At 52.6% G+C, this 13,806-nt stretch overlaps 1 protein-coding gene across 7 annotated transcripts; it reads left to right on the forward strand.

The window, feature by feature from the left end:
- The first annotated feature begins 2,122 nt into the window (after nt 1–2,122).
- On the forward strand, nt 2,123–13,806 carry ATP1B4 (ATPase Na+/K+ transporting family member beta 4). 7 transcript variants are annotated; one of them, XM_088062643.1, is made up of 10 exons: nt 2,123–2,268; nt 2,464–2,527; nt 4,436–4,552; nt 5,147–5,309; nt 7,964–8,092; nt 9,200–9,304; nt 9,547–9,743; nt 10,378–10,434; nt 11,088–11,183; nt 12,376–13,804. In XM_088062643.1, exons 2-10 carry the CDS (start codon nt 2,465–2,467, stop codon nt 12,535–12,537), a joined length of 1,089 nt encoding a protein of 362 aa, XP_087918769.1. In that variant the 5' UTR covers nt 2,123–2,268; nt 2,464; the 3' UTR covers nt 12,538–13,804. The 7 variants fall into 7 exon arrangements, with proteins under 7 accessions (XP_087918769.1, XP_087918770.1, XP_087918772.1 ...); XM_088062644.1 differs by having other exon boundaries at nt 2,123–2,258; XM_088062645.1 differs by lacking the exon at nt 2,123–2,268 and adding an exon at nt 2,289–2,340.

Raw genomic sequence — 13,806 nt, forward strand, 5'->3', positions numbered from 1 at the left:
CGCTCCGCTCCGCCCGCGCTGCCCCGGCTCCCCGCGGGGCAGCGGCCGTGTGCGGCCCCGTCCGGAGCGCCGCTCCCCGCCCGGGCCGCCCTGGAACCAGCGCACAGGCCTTTCCCCGGGGGGGCTTGGGCTGGGAGGGACGGAGCTCCCGCTCCGTCTCCGGGGAGGACGGAGGTCCTGCCCCATCTCTGGAGGGACACAGCTCGTGTCCCGCCTCTGGGAGATCTCGGCGCGCTCACCGGCAGCTGGGCCAGAGGGGCTCCCCACCTCTCTCCCCACCTCTCTCCATCCCTTTGCCTTCAGCAGCTCAGATTCTGCCCTTCGCCAGAATCTCCCTGGCAGTTCTCTGTCGCGCGGTTCTCCCCATCTCCCTCCTCCCCGAGGTGCAGGTGACAGTCCCGGGCAGCCATCCCGACACGGCCACCGGCCCAGTTCATTTCTCGGCGTTCTGAGATCGCTCCAGTGGCAATGCCTGTTGCTGCCTGGGCCCTATTCCATGGAGACAGCAATCATCTGCAATCTCCGTGGCCATGGACAAGGAGCAAGAACAGGCCCTCAACCCCCGTTTTCCACGTCCTAGCTGCAAACTGGGGATAAAAGCATCTTCCCAGCAGGCTTCATAATTGCTTGTAAATCGCTCTAATATCCTGGGCTGAGAAGTGATAAGTACAGATCACGTAATTATTTCAAGCATATTTCATCAAGTTAAAAGAAGCTAATCCTATATCTGCTTTAAAAAACCCCACACTTTTACTGGATAAGAGCCTAATGACCAGCTTCTCCCAGGAGAAAAGGGAAAGTGTACACTGACAGCGATGCGGGAGGCAAGTTAGAAATGCCCAGATCAATTAATGGGAAAGAATACACCATCTCCAGAGAAAAGAGCAGTTATTTACCTCGGATGAAGAAGAGGAGCCCTGAGCCCGCTCGCTGGGACAGAGGGGCTGACACTGGTCCCCTCCTGCTCAGTTGTCCTCACCCTGTACTAGTGATGGAGAGGACAGGTCTCATCTCCCTCCTGCGTGCGCTCCCGGGGAGCTGTTGGTGCCCTACAATTGCCCATGCCGAGTTAAATCCCTGCATCCCGTTCCACGTCCCGAGCTTCGGGAAGACAACTCTTGCTCCACGGAGCCAGCCTGGCCAGGAGATCCAGCTGTGGGCACAGCTGTGTGCACAGCTGCCGGCGGGCTGGCTGCGGGCAGGCACCGGCACCGGTACCGAGCAGCTGGCGAGCGGCAGCCCCGGCCAGCTCCGCGCAGCCCGGGGCAGCTGCCAGACCTCTTTGTTTCCCGCTGTGCCCATTTATTAGCACGGCCGGTGAGCGGCTGTCAGCCATGCCCGGGAGAGGAAAGGGAGAAATGGTGCTTTGCCGGCTGGGATGGCACCGTGCCGTGCTGCGGGAGCCCGCGACAGACGTCCCCGTGCCTTCGGGCAAAGTCCCAGCCTGGGGCAAGGCAGCCTTTCCTCACCCTTGAACAGGGCCTGGCTCTCTGGAGAAAGGAAGGATCACCGGTCCCGCTGGAAACGGGCCAAGAGAATGAGCAGGTGGATCGTGCCGAACTCAGGCTGGGACAGACGTGTAGAACGAGTCCCGCTGTTCCTCGAGAGATGCGTGGACACCACCAGGGACGGGCAGCCCCCGCACGCTGCCATCACACCGCTGAGTGACTGCCCCCCATCGTGCCCCCCATCGTGCCCCCCATCGTGCCCCCATGCATCATCTCGTGCCTGTAATTCACCGATGGAGGAAAATCTGACATTGCCCAGCCCCGGTCTGCAGGGCGTCACGGCAAGGTGTGCCTCTGGATTTTGTCTGAGAGGCTGTGGGTAGCTCTTGGACCTGGGGCGAGGAAACCGATGCTGTGAACCCCTGGCTGCTGTCTCTGTTCCAGAGGATAAATATAGACCTGCCTGCCCCTCTCACTGCCCCCTTCACCGCAAAAGAGATTTCGCAATCGTTAACCCCGGCCCTGCTGTGACTGACAAGCACACATTGACCGACACTTCTCGCCATCGGAAACCCCAGCGATTTGTTAATGTTTATTAACAGCTACACGGTCTCCTGGGGGAAGAGCCTGGCTTCCCCATGTAGGGCATTGGCTGGCAGTGATGGGAACTCAAATATGAGGCAGGATGCAGTGAGGCTGCTGCAAAGGGCACCAGATGCCAGAGGACTCAATATAGGAAGGATCCTGCTGCATCGAGCTTATCCCCTTTAGGAAAGCGAGTTCTTTTCTGATCCACTCCTGAACAGCAAGGTTCTGCAGGGTAGGGAGGGAAAGCAACGTTGTTCCCCACAGTCTCGGCATAGCTGCTGTTTTAGGGGGAGCTGTAGGGCTGGTGAGCAGTGCTGGGGAGGGGGGTCTGTCTGTGAATCTCTGAGAGCCAAGACGACACAGCACCCGCACGGGGGCCAGTGCTGCTGTGCTAACACTCAACGTTTTTTTGTGTTTCCCACCCAAGAATGGACAGGAACACCAGCACTGGTGGCATGGAGGGTCAGCTCAGGAGCCCCAGCCAGGAGGTGGTGAGTATTTTGGGGGCTGCTAGCCTCATTTCACAAGGTGAGGTGGGAGCTGCTGCAAGGACCTGCTTTGTGGCTGATCAGTTTGTAACTACTTTTCTCTAGGAAATGCTGCTTTTTCTCTTAGGCAAAGCACTTTGTATGGTGGGGGGAAAAGGGCAGTGGCAGGTCTGGCCAATGGTGCTGGGTGGTGAGGGAGACTAGAAGGGACAGGAACACCTGGGCTTCTGCATACTTGGATTTCAGCAGGAGAAATCCAACACTGAGAACTGACCTGGTCTGAGGTGAGAATGGGGAGAAGCTCCTGGCCTCCCCCAGGACACCCACAGCAGTCAGCACAGAATGATTTTGCCAGAGATGAACCCCAGATTTGCTTCCCAAGCAGTTACAGCAGGCAGAGACTCAGGGCTGTCCAGTGTCCCAACATATCCTGCCGTGGCTCTGCCTTCTCCCTGCCCCACTGCACTCCTGTCCCAGCTCCTGCCGCTCCTTCTGCCCCTTGTCCAGGTGCAAGGGACTGTTCCAAGACCCTTTCTGTTCTGGGCTGCAAAGATAAACCACCTGTGCTTCATTCCAGACCTGACCTAGCTCCCTAGCTGAGAGACATGTGGCAGGAACCTGGTATTGGGATCATCCCATCCTGCCCAGCTTCCCCGCAGAGACCCATGGGGTGAGCTTGGGGCTTCCTTCACCTCCCTGGGCTGCCATGGAGCCCTTGTGGCCTTTCCCAGCCACCAGGACAGGACCCTTCATCAAGTGAAGGGTCACATAGCATAGAGCCAGGAGAGCTGGAAAGTTCTCTCCATGCAAAAGCCTCCTTCAGTTCCCAGGGTGAGGTCCTATGGTGGGGGAGGTTGTCCCCATTTCCCCCCATTCCCCCCCATATCCCCACAGCTGTAGGCATTGGTAGAAGCTTCTGAGAGTGGGTTCTTGCTGCCTCCAGTAGAAGTTTGAAATTCAAAGGGCTTTCCCCAACGCAGCACTAAGCATCAGTGTGGAGTTCATCTGGACAGTCCTCCCTACTCTGTCAGAATTGTTTCCCAAACATCTGCTGGTAGCTGTTTTATTTAATGGGGAGAGTGGAAGAAGAACACCTCCTCTTCCCCCTCTTCGTGGGTCACTTGTTCCCTTAAGAGTGTCCTGGCAGGGTACATCCCCCACACCTTCTGTCGATGTCCCTGCTGCTGACTCGTGCTGGGGCTGCTGCTTCCTGGCTCCAAAATCCGCTGCTTTCATCAGCCCTGTACCCTGTGTACCCTGCACCTCAGGCCGTGCAGGAGCTGGCTCGGGAAGGGCTGTGGGACCTGTGCCAAGCGCTGCCTTGGCCGTCCAGGCAGCCGTGGGCATCTGCTGGCAGCAGTGCTCTGGCACAGGAGCGCTCCCAGAACAGCCCCACCGGGGCCTTAGAGCCCATCAGGGCAGTCAGTGCGATGGGGATGGTTTACACCCCCCTCTCTGCCCAGGCTCCCCGGAGGACACGTTCGGGCTTTGGAGCCAGTATTCTCCTCCCGTTCTCACTGTTTTGCAGTATTTGTGTGTCTGAGCAGAGTTTAATTTCTCACCCGCAATTCAAAGGAATTTCCAAGTAAGGCTTTCGCCAAGGTGCCGGCCACGTCCCGGCTTGCCCGAGGCAACCCACGGCTTGCAAATATCTTCCCTGTGTGTCCTGGCTCCGGCAGGTGCCGTGGCCGGCAGGGCTGTGCGGCGCTGAGCGCAGACAGGCCGGGGCGATGCTGCAGCGCAGCTGCTGCGGGTCCGAGCCTGGGGCAGGCACTGCAGCCTCGGGGAGCCCCGGCAGGGTCGGGGAGCGTGGCTCTGAACCCTGCGACAGCGTTTGCATTAAAATGCGAGGAAGCGATGAACCCATCCAGATCACAGCATCGCCCTGCTCCCCGGCGGTGCCTGGCCCAGCCCTGCCCCGAGCTGGAGCAAGGGCAGCACCTTCTCCCACCAGCCTGCTTTTGGAGACCTGCCCGGATTCAAGGGGAACGAAGGACGGCTTCCGTGTCTCAAGTGACTCTTGCCCAGGTACAGGTACAGAGATATTTGTGTTCCTGAATTCTGGACAAACAAGTATTCACCCCTTAGACAAAACACAATCTCTCACAACCTGGGGAGATGCTTTTCACTGAAGCTCAGTGTAATTAAAAAAAGTAACAACGCAGGGGTTTCTTCAAAGACTGAACTCTTGCTCACACGCCAAGAAAAACAAGCTGCTTGATCTCTTAAATACTGCTGCCTGCTATCATCTGTGGCAGCACAGAGAATGTGCACTTGAACTCAGAGATGTTGCAGAAGTGTGGGAACAGTTCCAGCCTTCCCAGATCACAGGTTTTCTTTGGTCATGTTCATGCAGGTGGAAAAAGATGAGTTTCTGTAAATGCCAGCACAAGGAGACAGTACCCAGTGTGACAGCAGTGACGTACATGTCATGGAAAAATGGATGCTGGGTTCTAAGTGATCTTAAGTTGGAACAGCCAAAACTGCCTCTCTTTAACTCAAGAGTGATGATGGGAAAATGGAAATTTGAAACATTTCCAGATATTAAGTGCTTTTGCATTTATTTTTGGCCAATGAGAAATTCAGCTTGCCTGTGGGGGTTGTGTTCTTCAACTCTTCCAGGAAAATAAGCATGAGGAGAAGGTCCAGGATCCTGACAGAGAGAAGGACGAGCCTAAGGCAGACATGGGGAGCAAAACCTGGGCAGACCTGGCTGGGGAGATGAAGATATTCTTGTGGAATCCGGAGGAGAGAACATGCTTGGGGAGAACAGCCAAGAGCTGGGGTAGGTCCTTGCTCAAGCCCCACTTTTGGGGATTATTGCCTTTTCTTCTTCACAATGGATTCACTTGCCTGTGAATGTCTTTGACAGCTTGGACTGACCACCTCTGCCCATTTCTTTAGTGTTAATGTTTCTAGCTAGTGCAATAAATAACTAGTGAGGAGGACAAGCAGAAAACCATGTAAAAGTTACCCTTGGTCTGGAGGTTAATGTTGAGGGAGAATGTGAAAGCAGATTTCGGGCTGCCCAGACTGTCCCAGAAAGAAGTTTAGAGCCTGAACAAGCATGGGAGCTGCAGGTCAGTCTGCTGCAGTTGTGCACCCCTGCTGCCATCAGCACTTCTGCCCGTGCCTGGGTAAGTCAGGGACCCCTGCTACAGTGGCTTTGGAGTCATCAGGTTGGTGGGGGAAGAGTGCCCTTGCTGTGGGGCAGGTGTTTTGTGGGGGGCAGAGCAGCCCTCCCTGCCTGAATGAGCCCTGGCTCTAGAAAGGGAAGGGAAGGGCTGGTCAGCACTGTCACCCCACTGCTTCCCAGGTAGTGACAGGGTGCCCACAGCAGGACCCACAGTGCTGTCAGAGCCAGGGGACTGGGATGTGCCAGCTCTGATGGTTCTGAGTGCCCTGTCTACTTTTTCCACATCCATGTGGCCTTCAAAAATTATTGCTGAGTCTGGAGGTGCCCCGGGTGGTTAAGAGCAGCCTGTGGGGTGAGCACTGCTGCAGGCTTGGTCCAAAATCAAGGTGCCACAAGCACATGCGGTGCCACCCACCTTTGCAGCTCTGTTCTGCCAGCACACAGCCCCCTTGGCAGAGTGAAAATCCCAACCTGACCCAGAGCCACCTGCACATCCACCAGTGTAAGGCTGTGAACTACCAGGGGCTGTGGCTCGGTGTTTGCAGCCCTTGGCTGGCACTGACAGTGCACCACAAGCCCCACAGCCCTCCCATGCCCCTCCCAAGAGCTCTGGGTCTCCTGCAAAACCTGTGGTGACAGCTGGGAGAAACAAAGGAAGCTGCCCACCAGCACCAGAGGAGTCTGAAACCTTCAAGTATGAGTCTGGTACAGACCTTGACATTTATGTTTGCGCTCCTGTGCCCTTTGCTGGCCACAGAGGCAGACCAGTTTTTCTGCTTTGCTGGATGGGAAGGCATAGTGTGTAAAGTGTGGAAGCAGTAGGGTGACAATCCATGGTAATGTAAGTTTGGTTTTCTGGAGGCTCTTCTAGGTTCTGAGAAGATCCTTGTGAGAGGATTTGCTCAGTCTGGTGTGGATGTGACCTTGGCAAGTACTGCTGGCAGTGCTTAGCAGCACTGGAGTGGGTGCAGCATCCTCCTGTCCCCTGGGATCACTGTGCTCTGCTATATGAGCCCCCTGCCCATGAACATATGTGCCTTTGGTGCACACACGTGCTCACATGTCTCTATATGGGGGCAAGAGAAGTTACTACAAAAATCAAAATTTATTTCAAAGTGAGAGCATTTGGAAGTGAGTGGAGCTGAACTTTCCTACTGTCAACTCATGGGTGGGGAGGAGGGAATTTTCCCAGCCTGGGCTGCTCCCCTGTGCTGGCTCTAAAGGTGTCCCCTGGGATGGGGGCCTCAGGGGACTTGCACTCTGCAAGGGAGACAACTGGCCACAAGGTCATCACTGGAGGCCCCAGCCCCTGGGAAAGGCTGAACCCCCCTCTCTGCTGGTGACAACACTCTGTGCTGTGCTGTAGGAAACAAAAATGGAAGCAGTACTGGGAAGAGGTCCCAGCAAACATCAATTTGGTGCTCCAGCAACAGCTCCAGCTCTGCCAGGCTGGGGCAGAGGCACCATCCAGCATCACTCTGGCAGGGCTGGACATTGTCCCTTCTGTGCCACCAACAGCAGTGATGGTCCCATCTGCCCCGGCTTAGCCCTCAGCAGGACACAGCCCCACACTGGTTCCCAGCACGATGGCCCTGGCAGAAGCACGGCAGGAGTGCACATCTGTGTTCCCAGGGCTCCCTCCAAGCTGCTGGAACGTTTCTCCTGGGAAATGTTTGGGTTAGGACTTCACTTTGCTTTCTGAGCTGCTGGGTTTTATTCATAGGCTGTGGCCTCTTGAGACATCCTCAGCCATCAGTCTGGTCCAGAGGAAAAACAAACCCATTCCCTGAATGTCTGGGCTATGAAACAGTCAGTGGTGCTGCAGCCCTGAGCGATGCTGCTTGCTCAGTCCCAGCACCAGGGTCTCTCCCATGCAGGGGACAGGAATCAGGGCAGGAGCATCACCTCACAGCCCCTTCAGGAGTTTGGCTGAAGCCACTGGGTACCTTTGCATGTTACCATGCCAGGAGGGGGTAGGAAGAGGGAATGTTGGATCCATCTGTTGGAGAGAGCTGAGGTAGGTGGACACACAGACTTGGTCCTGACACAGCTCTGGGAAGGGCCATGCAGCAAAAGGGATACAGAACCCACCAGCAGCTACCCTGACCCCGAAGCAGTTGAGAGTCCTGCACCCAGAAACACCAGAGTCTGTGTGCAGGGCTGGGGGTGCAAGCTCCCACTTCCACCATGGACTCAGAGCTGCAGAGGACGCCGTGCTGAGCACGTCTGTGCATCCCTGTGGGACACTTCCCACGGGATATGCTCTGCTCGCCTTAACAGGGACACGCCTGTCTCTTTTGCAGGCTTGATCTTACTGTTTTACTTCATTTTCTACACGTGCCTGGCGGGAATGTTTGCCTTTTGCCTGTATGTGATGCTACTCACGCTGAGCCCCTACACACCCAGGTTCCGGGACCGCGTGTCTCCGCCAGGTACGTACCCCAGCCAGCCTGGCCTTGGGCACCTCTGCCCATCGGTGTCCTACCAAAATGGCATAGCTAGGACCTCAGGTAAAGCCCTGCTGGAGCTGTGCACTCCTACAGTCTCCCAGCCCTCCCTAAGACAGGGTGGTCTCACCTCAGGGCACTGGCAGAGCTGCAGGTTCTCTGCAGAGGACCAGACATCTTAAAAAGCCCCATGAGAAGCATTCACCCTGATGATACTTGTTACCGCTGAAGATGAATAGATCACGCGGACATAGGTTGAGGTGTGGTGAAGAAAGAGCAGCGTTTATTTTTGTTCTCAGGATTTATAGGCTTCTTACAATGGCCAGGGATTGGATGGTCAGGATAACACTTTCTCACTGCACTGGCCATGAGAAATGCTCATCAGAAGACGTGTAACAGAAGGAATGTACACATATCTATGTTTACAGTTACTCTCCTGGGAAAGTCTTTAGAAAACTATGTTAGCAAGCTCAGAAGCTGAGTTTTCAGGGCGACAATACTAATTGTTATTCTAATTGCACTGTTTATTGTTATGACTATTCTCAAGGCAAAAGCCAAGTTTAGGTATTTCATAGGTCATACTGATGCATTTCAGCTGCTGGCCTTTATACCTCATGCCTTCAAAATAAAATACAAATCAAGAGTAGCCTTTATGCATTATTATTTTGGGGAGTTCTGGCAAGAGAATGTTCAGAAAATCCTTTCCCTATGTCAGACACAGAATTTTCGCTGTGTTTTTGTGTTGGTGGGGAACAGAAGGGCCTCTTGCCCTGCTCCTTGTCTGGAACTGCCCCTGCAGCTGGGAACACAGGGGACCTGCAGCCACATTGTGCAGCCACAAGTCCATTGCTAACCCACAGCACTACTGAGGCTCTCCACATCTCCCATGTTTCCTGGGATATTTTGATGTGTATGGTGTTCTCCAGGGGTGAAATGAAGGTTGAGGAGAGTTGATTTAGAGCTGGTGCTGCCTCTCTAATGCCTGTGCCCGGCCCAAGCCCAGTCGCAATGCACCAGCCCCTGCAACACACAGCCCAAGCCCATGGCTGCTCCACCTCCATTTGCTTTATCAGGGTCTGTCTCCTTCTTCAGGAGTGATGATCAGACCGTACTTGAATGGGTTCACCATTGCCTTCAATGTCTCCCAGCCCAACACGTGGCAGCCCTATGTGGACAGCATGCACCACTTCCTAGCAGGTGAGCTCTTTGTCACCCTGGGAGTCATGGTGAGGTTGTTTTTATCCATGGATACATGCATGTGGTGCAGGGGTCTTCTCACGAGCCACATCTGGAAAGGGAGGCTCACAAGGTCAATGGGAGCTGCTGTGGGAGGGAGCTTTGCCTTTCCAGGTATGAATTCCTAATGCCTTTGACATGTAGATGTCCTCTGAGAGTTTGAGGTCTCAGGGGGTTTTAACAAGTCTCTTGGTCCCCACCAGCTTATGATGACAAACTCCAGGAGGAGAAGAATATCGAGTGTGTCCCAGGACAGTACTTCATCCAAGGGGGAAACGACAGTGAGGAGAAGAAGGCCTGCCAGTTCAAGCGCTCGCTGCTGCAGAACTGCTCTGGCATCGAGGACCCAACATTTGGCTACTCCAGAGGCCAGCCCTGCATCCTGCTGAAGATGAACCGGGTACAGAGAAAGCTGCTTGTTTTAATTCCTTCCTTTGGGGCATTCCAGTGTAATGAAGACCACATAGGGACTGAAACTCCTTCACTTCTCAGGCCCAGGGAAAAAGGGAACAAGAATCCCCAAACCTGCTGGCCATATCTGCTAGAAAACATTAAAAAAGTAATATAAATATTGCTCCATTTGATTTGCTGAGGCCTTAGTGCTTGGAGGGTCTTCTGCCAGGCCCTTCTTCATGAGGAACTGAGCTTTAGGGGAACACCCCAAGACCTAAGATGCTTTACAATGGGAGTTTTCTTAGAATTTAATTGAATTGAAGTCTAATAGCATGGTGGTTCAGTGCTCACTGCTGGGAAAATAAGCATGGAGGGATGTGAACTGTGTGGGGAGGAGGCTGTGTTACTCCAGGAGGTCTGGACTCCCTCTGTGTGCTCTGCCCCTGTTCCCAGGCAGCAATCTGGCAGTCAGCCGTGGGCAGGTTGCACTGTGTGGAGTGGCAGACCCTGCTGCAGGGGCACACAGCTCCTGTCTTGAGCAGTGTATCTGGCACCCAGAAAGGTTTAGGCCCTGGAGAAGGGAGGCAGCTCGTGCTTGGCACTGCGTTTCGTACAAGCATGGGTGTTTTTTGTTTTTGCAGATCATAGGCTACCGCCCTGGTGCCGGGGTCCCTGTGAGTGTGGACTGCAAAGTACAGGTACTGCTTTCCTCCCTGCCCAGCAGTGTGGTGGGTAAAGGTCAAATGTCTCCTCTTGATGGACCTCAGCACAATTTGTCTTCATTTTAGCCCCAAACACTCACAGGAAACAGTGCTGCCCATGTCTGAGCACAGTTGGAGGCCAGTCTGCTGAGAGTGACAGAGGTCACCAGTCTCCTGCCTCCCTTGTTGCTCCTGCAGCCTCATGGGCACTGGCATGCTCAGCCCCTGGGGCAGCCTGGTGGCAGGTCCCAGCTAGAGCCTGGAGCTGTGGCAAGATGTAGGAAATGCTCATATCCATCTCCAGCTGCTCTGCAGCACCCTCAGTCCTGGGGGCACCCTGCAAGCCAACAGCGATGGGCTGAAGGAAGGGCTACCACTGCCCAGGCAGCTGCTGGATCACACCCCTAGAGAGCAAAGGCACAGTAGGGAATCACCAGGCAGCAAACTGTAACCCTGCCCATGGCCACATAGCTCCACTCTTCCTGGGCTGGAAGCAGGGCCGTGACTGGGCTCACAGCAAACACAGCACAGCTGAGCTTAGCGGGGGCTGGCAAGGGACATTTGCTCTGAGACAAGCTCTGAAGGGAGCTGTATTTTGTGTCCCATGACGTATGTGTGTGCATGTGCCTCTGTTTTTTTTCTGATCACAGAAAGGCAATGAGAGTCACCTCAGGTCAGTGGACTTCTACCCTGGGAACGGGACGTTTGACCTCATGTATTATCCCTACTATGGCAAGTTCACCCACGTGAGTAAGGGTTTGGCAGCTCTGTTATGCTTCCTTGGGAATGGGAGGGCAGGAGCTGCTGCACAGGGTCCAGATGTGCTTTGGAGCTATTTTGGGCAGACATGGGCAGGACGGAGGCCACGGGCACTGCGATTACAGCGCTCTGTTTCTGTGTCTGACAAACCGTGTGTGAGTGTGTGTAAGAGTGTGTGAATGTGTAACTGTGTGTGTAACAGTGTGTGAATGTGTAACTGTGTGTGTAACAGTGTGTGAATGTGTAACTGTGTGTGTAACAGTGTGAATGTGTAACTGTGTGTAACAGTGTGTGAATGTGTAACTGTGTGTGTAACAGTGTGTGAATGTGTAACTGTGTGTGTAACAGTGTGAATGTGTAACTGTGTGTAACAGTGTGTGAATGTGTAACTGTGTAACAGTGTGTGAATGTGTAACTGTGTGTGTAAGAGTGTGTGAATGTGTAACTGTGTGTGTAACAGTGTCTGAATGTGTATCTGTGTGTGTAACAGTGTGTGAATGTGTAACTGTGTAACAGTGTGTGAATGTGTATCTGTGTGTGTAACAGTGTGTGAATGTGTATCTGTGTGTGTAACAGTGTGTGAATGTGTATCTGTGTGTGTAACAGTGTGTGAATGTGTAACTGTGTGTGTAACATTGTGTGAATGTGTAACTGTGTGTGTAAGAGTGTGTGAATGTGTAACTGTGTGTTTAACAGTGTGTGAATGTGTAACTGTGTGTGTAAGAGTGTGTGAATGTGTAACTGTGTGTGTAACAGTGTGTGAATGTGTAACTGTGTGTGTAACAGTGTGTGAATGTGTAACTGTGTGTAAGAGTGTGTGAATGTGTAACTGTGTGTGTAACAGTGTGTGAATGTGTAACTGTGTGTGTAAGAGTGTGTGTAACTCTCTGTGTGTGTATGTGAGTGCATGTGGATTTTAGGACAGCAGAAAGCATTTGAGAGCCCCATGGTCTGGTGTTGTCCTGGGCAATGACCCCAAGAGGCAACATGTAGTGATCCCATCTCACTGAGGCACAGACACAGAAAGGCTCAGCATGCTGAGGGACCTGATGGACATCAGCCAGACACTCTCAGATGCCTGGAACCATGAACTATTTACGAATTATTTTACTGAACATAAAAGCCCTGTCTGCTTTTCTGCTCCCTCAAAAACTACACTTAAATCTCCTTTCTTTCCAGGTCAACTACACCTCTCCACTGGTGGCTATGCACTTCACAGATGTGCAGAAGAATTACTTGGTCCCCATCCAGTGCCGTCTGAATGGGAAAGGAATTATCAACGACCTGAACAGTGACCGCTTCCTGGGCCGAATCATCTTCACACTCAGCATTGGGAAGTAGCCCTTGCCAACACCAGGCACTCAGGTTAAATCAGAGGCTTTTTCCTTTTTAAAGCATCAAGCCAGCATTTTTTTCTGCTAGGAAAAACAGGCACATGGACATTATTGTTAATTTATTTTTGTTCATAGTTAGGAAACCAATGAGATAAAATGGGGCATGGATCCACATTTTTCATCTTCTGATGTAAATCATTATTAGTGAACATTAAATGTTTTCCCCTGGGGAGAGAACCTGAAAAAGATTTTACTTTTGATTGAAAAAAACCTCTGGTATCCAAATGCTATTTTCATAAGGTCTTTTATGAGTGATCCCTGTGGAACGCATCTTTCCTGGCTTTAAATTTTATTTTTTTAGCATAGTTTTATGTACATTTCTCAGGCAAAAGCTAAAAAGGAGGTAGTTCATTAGCACTATTCTTGTTAAAATGATAAACAGCAAAAATTCTGGATCATGCCTGCAATATCAGAGTAGAAAAGTGAAAATGGCAGCTCCCAAAATGCTTTCTAGGATCTCCAGACCCACAAGCATCTTGACTACAGCATTTTACACAGCTTGTTCAGCACACCCAAGGTGCTGAGCAAGGGCCACAGAAAATTGTTTGCCCTTGAGCCCTTCCAGCTGTTCCTTTCTAAAGTGGGAAGATTAATGCATTTCTCCCTCCTTCCTCCTCACTCCAGTACTTCTCTCTGTCCCAGGAATCCTCACGCTGTCTCTTGGACAGGGATGAGTGAGAGGAGCTCTTCTCCCCTGTCTCGGTTCATAAGTTGCCAGTGCCTCCTGATCGGGCACAGAAGTGCCTGAAGCTTTCAGACCTGTTCTTCCCCATTCCAGAGAGGTCACAGCTACAGTGCTGCAGCAAAATGCAGGGAAATAACTCAGTCCTTTCACTGTTAAGGGGTCAGAGTTTGGGTGACTGTAGGCATCAGTTTATCACCCCCAAAGGCTGATGAAACACAGAGTGCACTGCCCTGAGCAGGCTGAGCCTCCCTCGGGTGTGACAGAGACCAGTTGGACTCTGTTTGCTGGGAGCTGTGAGAACACAGCAGGACAGGACACTTTGGGATAATGCACTACTTGGAAAGCATGCTTACTAAAATTAATGACTGAACAGGGGCATTATGGTATGTTTGTCCTACATCCATAGCCAAGGAACTTTATCTGCTGTCATTTCCTGATCTATATCAGTCTCTAAGAAGTGATTTTTTATATTTAAAATAAAGTGACTACAGTAAAATTAACTCTGTGGTGGCATTCTTGAAACACTGGTGT

The sequence above is a fragment of the Pseudopodoces humilis genome, chromosome 15 (genome assembly GCF_049639895.1).
Source record: "Pseudopodoces humilis isolate 2021_Gansu_Grassland_sample_001 chromosome 15, ASM4963989v1, whole genome shotgun sequence".
NCBI lineage: Eukaryota > Metazoa > Chordata > Aves > Passeriformes > Paridae > Pseudopodoces > Pseudopodoces humilis.